The following is a 4,931-nucleotide window of genomic DNA, read 5'->3' as shown; positions in this document are numbered from 1 at the left end:
CATTCGGCTTTATTTCCACACACACATACACAAAATATAAACAAATATTTTAAGCCCCATGAGAAAAGATGAGAGGAAAATGGGAAAATAATTTTTTTAATCACACAGGAATCAAACTTTTTATTTACTGGTAACATAATGTTTTACAAACTGGGCGCACCAAAGGCTGAACCTGTTTTAACTCGACAGCTTGAACATGTGTACCATCACTCAGGTGAGAGAAAAAAACTGCACTTCAGAGTTCAAATTCCTGCAGAACAGGAAGGAAACTCAAATGAACCGCGATAACATATCAGATAAGAGTAAAAGATTATCAGCTGTTACTCTGGATCATCCTACATGGTGCAATCAAAAGTAGTGTAGACTGATAAAGAACAAATAATTGATCAATAATTTCAAACGCAGTGCAATTGTTGTAGAAATCAAATAAAGACTTAAACTATGTGGCTTAAATGTAATCTACAACTTAAATACAGGACTCGAATTAGACACAAAGTATAGAACAAATAAAATAAATGCTCATTCTTTTTACCCAAACGTAACATCACAGACAGTGCATACAGTAGACTTACACATACATCATTTACTTTCAAATACATTTCTTCATTTGCAATTCTTGTGTCAGCAGTATTTATTCATAAAGGTTCATTCATCAAGGTTCATGCTATGGTGTGCAGGGAGAGTGCACTGGGCACCAGCGCTGCCAGGATGAGTAACACAGTGCTTACTGCTCCCACGTGGCCTCTTGAGTAATACACCTGCCTCCCATTCAAGGGCTGCACTGATCTGTAGGTTCTGACCATTTGCGTTCCGTCAGAGAACTGAAGCTGGGAGAAAGCAGTGAGCTGCAACAAGGAGGGAATCACAGCACACAGGTAAAATGTACATCACTCTGCATGTGCATGTGCATGTGCACGGCAACGAAAGGCAATATCTGTACTACATGCCACTCAGCTGCAGTTCACCTCATACCTAAAGAGCATTTTATCACCTTTGAGCTCGTTGTTTTGGAATTATGTCCTGTTACCTGTACTTTCCATCAGTGTCTTTTCCATGAGACAGCTTTTTTAGCAAATTAGATAAATACAAAAATATAAACACTGGAATAATCACTTCAGGGTGTCATGCCTCTGTTAAGTAGGAGTTTACATCCATGTCTGTATGAACTCATATGTTATATGTAGTGACAATATTAAATGTATTTTGGCGTAATTAGCCTATGAATGCTTGACTAAATGACTATAAGAGTTGTGACGGTGAACCAAAAGAGTAAAGAGACAAAAAGAGGAAGACTGTTATGGCCTAATCGATGCTTAATAAATCATATGCTAATGCATTCATTTAGAACTCTCTGTCTTTTCAGCTCTTTCAGGTATTAAGGACACCTCTCAAATGAACTGCCTGACCACTGGAAAAGTGCTGCTGGATGTCTGGACCACACTCCATTTGTAAACTGCTCATTTTTAAAGTGCTACAAAAATAATTGTGTCTTATTACACAGTGGTAATTTTGATTACATACTGTACATTGTTTCTTCTTAAGTCATTTAATCCTTTCATTTGTTACATCTGTTGTTTTCTATAGCTTCTAAAATAAATCTGCAAAAATGTATATTTGAAATTCCTCATGAAAAACTAACAGGTTAAGTTTTCCAGTTTTCAGCTGAGAAACTTGAACATAATTACCTGTTTCCTGCTCAGAGGAATAGTGTTTTCAAACATAGTCCAGACGACAGCTTCAGCACAGCTGGGTGTAGTGAGCGAACCTTCGTAGCGAAAGTACTTGGTCATATTTTTCTGCGGCAGAGTGAACATGTCCAGGGACACTTCCTTCACTGTGGTGCTGTTGCCTGTTTTTTATTAAACATTAACAAGACAATCAAATATTAATCGAAGAGGTTCAAGGTGACAGATTCATTGTTGTAATCAATTTATTGTTGAGATAGAACAAAAGGTGTCTTATGACACTGTGCTATTTCAAAAATTGCACTTTAGCCTGATGCTGGAACATCAGCAGCACAATGAGATTGATGTCACTCTAAGATAATGATGCACAATTATATTCTTTTTCCATGTCATCAGAAAAGACTTACTAGGTTGTTGGATGTATTTCAGGGCCTTTATAATGGGTTCAAATTTCTTATTTGCAGATCCAGACTCCTGCAATGAAAGGATAGAATGTTGAAAGCTGAAATAAAAAATTTTAAATAGATGAACAAATAAATACTGTTGGAAAAGCTGGATAAATCATGAGGGACTTTTTAGAAGTGGAATGCAAACTGAAGCAGTGCTCAGTCCCTGGAAATATATTTTGGCTAGTAAAATGATGCTTTGTGTACGCCGATGACAAAGAACAATAAAGTTTATTTAAGGATTTATATCAGATCCTACCGGGATCAGGTTTTAAACAATCACCTTTTTAAAGTTTTATTAGAGTTTATTACCTTTGACTTTCCCCTTAATTAACACAACAATAAAACAAACTGTCCATTGTAAAGTTACTGGTTAACTCATTCCTGCAAATTCCAATTAATTCTATGTTTTACAGTCATTCTTTTGTGTAAACGTTATTGGTGTTCCTCAAGGCTTAGTGTTTTAAAATATCAACAAAATGGGTGTCATTGATGATGGCAGTTACTTCAATTAAGCAAATCTCCTTATTAGTATTTAAGAGTTATCTTTGAATTTAAACCACCACGTGCCATCCTTATCTTTCATGAGCATAAAGTCCTGCTCCTCAGTCTGCTGCAAATTCATGACGTCTTCTTGAAAAACCCTGGATATTGTATATGTTTTTAATATAAAATATTTTTGTCACCTGAAAGAAGAATCCAAGAACAGCCACACCTGTGCGGTCTCTGACAGCCTGGGATATGGAGTCGTATTTTTCTTTTATATGAACAATATGCATCTGTAGGTGACATATTAAGTTCATGTTATATTTTTATAAGTACAATTAATCCTTCATTTATCACATGCAGTGATGGTTAGAACACATTGCATACCTCCATTGGGAATTGTTCTCCATCGATTAAGTGTTCAGAACCTGGCCCTCCATCTTTGCCCCAATGCAGGTGAAGTTGAATCGCCTTGTACGTCGCAGGCAGATTTCCTCCCTTGACCCTTATACTGCAGGGCAACTCCAGCTGAACTACAAAACATCAGTCAAAAAGAACAAAAAGGTTAATGGAGACCTCACCCAGACTCAAAGAGACACACAACAGTGTGAATGTGCGTATTTGTGTGGTCTTGCTAATCATTCTGGTCTTTTTGTGTCTCGTTGTGATCATTGTGTGTCAGCTTTGTCATTTGATTCCCTCAGTGGTTATATTTACTCATCTGTTTGTGGTATTTTGTGTCTTAGTAGAGTTGGCAGCTCTTTGTGGAGGGCATATCCTAAAATATTAGTAATGTTTTTCAGCTTCTTTGGGCTTCATTCATTTTTTTCTACCTTTTCGTTGCCTTAAGACTATTTTGCTGCCTGATCAAATATTTCCAACTGATTAAAACCATCCAGAAGTCACCTGTTGTCTTTTAACCAGCAATCTTTTTTTGTTTTAATCAGATAAACCTTCAGTGATCACAAAGACATACCAGAGTGACCGGTGTTTATGAAGCGGCTATGAAAAGTTTCTTGATAGCCCGTGAAGTGAAGAGGAGTGAGGCGTTCATCTGGAAATACTCTCCTCATCACGATGTTAACAGGAGACTGAGATCTGCCGCTGCAATGATGAGACACCACTCCCCAAGTCTCTGGACCTGTGAAGGCAGGAGGATAGAAATAATGGTAAATCAACTACTGCATACACTATTTTCTGCATTTTTGAAAACTGCTCAGTGTCGGTGGCTTTTCTGGAGCTTTACCTTTACAGGTGCTACTGCATGCGACTTGAGACTGGTAGCACCAATCTAAAGAACAACAGCAGATTAACTTTTTTTTTTCTTAATAATGAATAAAAACATAAACACTTTCAGTTGAATAATATGTGATTGCATGCAACTCATTGACTAACAAACTATCACATATCCAAACAATGCATTCACTACACTTTTTCATAGAATTATAATTATTTGTTTTTAATTACATGAACATACCTGACCCTGAGACAATCTTCACGACAGATGAAAGCAAAAATAAAATGGGTAAAAGCACCATTGCAAATGTCCTGCATGTGTCCATGTCTGTCTGCACTGACTGTTTCAAGGGACGATGACGATGCCAGAAACCAGCCTGTTATAAGACAGGTAGGCCGACCCCTCAGACCTGCCCACACACCACGCTTCAGTTTTATGATTTCTGGGACACCTCACACTCAACAAACACTGAGTATGGAGACTGACATTCTGAACATAAACAAAGCTGCTGCTGTGTACTTTAAATTGAATGTAAAATTATTAATATCAATATTAAAAATTGTTGATCTAAGAACTCTATTAATAGCATCTGGAACAGTCCATTTTATTTAGATTTCCACTTTACCTGTAGCATTTGGAAGCAATAGCATTATGAATGCTGTTACATACGTGTCCCGCCCTATGCACAGGTATGTGATTTTCTATCTCATGTACATATTCCAGTGCTTTTCTATAAAGACTTACCCTTTACCCTGTCAATCTTTAAATACAGTGATTATATAATGCATATATCTTTTTTCTCAGATTGGACATTCAGGTGCGACCTGTGGATGTCTATCATGTGCTTCATGTGACTTTTTTATGATTTTGTGGAGCTAGTTATCTGATTGCAGAATAAGTGTTTTTAAGTGAAAGGATCTAGGTTCATGGTTCGGAGTAACACTTTTTTTTGCACTTTAGCTTCAGATTAGATAACATAGTTGTCACATCGAATTGTATTTCAACTGTGATACAATTAACCATTAGTATGATTGAACAAATGCCAATTTATCATGGGAAGTAATGAAATTAAATAGA

The 4,931-nt window shown here is 36.8% G+C and overlaps 1 protein-coding gene across 1 annotated transcript; it reads right to left on the bottom strand.

Moving 5' to 3' along the window:
* On the bottom strand, positions 1 to 4,205 carry ca4b (carbonic anhydrase IV b). The gene is made up of 8 exons (XM_020088198.2): positions 4,095 to 4,205; positions 3,864 to 3,908; positions 3,594 to 3,758; positions 3,005 to 3,150; positions 2,818 to 2,910; positions 2,093 to 2,159; positions 1,686 to 1,849; positions 1 to 845 (listed from the first exon to the last, which is right to left on the bottom strand). Exons 1-8 carry the CDS (start codon positions 4,177 to 4,179, stop codon positions 660 to 662), a joined length of 951 nt encoding a protein of 316 aa, XP_019943757.2. The 5' UTR covers positions 4,180 to 4,205; the 3' UTR covers positions 1 to 659.
* Between the last annotated feature and the right edge of the window lie 726 nt (positions 4,206 to 4,931).

The sequence above is a fragment of the Paralichthys olivaceus genome, chromosome 11 (genome assembly GCF_024713975.1).
Source record: "Paralichthys olivaceus isolate ysfri-2021 chromosome 11, ASM2471397v2, whole genome shotgun sequence".
NCBI lineage: Eukaryota > Metazoa > Chordata > Actinopteri > Pleuronectiformes > Paralichthyidae > Paralichthys > Paralichthys olivaceus.
The sequence above is the reverse complement of the archived record's forward strand: the minus strand, read 5'-3'. Positions and strand labels throughout refer to the sequence as shown.

Bases quoted from the DNA above. Each gene is read 5' to 3' on its own strand.
- ca4b (XM_020088198.2), bottom strand. From the start codon at position 4,179: ATGGACACATGCAGGACATTTGCAATGGTGCTTTTACCCATTTTATTT. The intron at 3,759-3,863 runs GTAAAGCTCCAG...CTGCCTTCACAG, and splicing joins ATGCAGTAGCACCTGTAAAG to GTCCAGAGACTTGGGGAGTG. The intron at 1,850-2,092 runs GTAAGTCTTTTC...AATAAAAAACAG, and splicing joins GAAATACATCCAACAACCTA to GCAACAGCACCACAGTGAAG.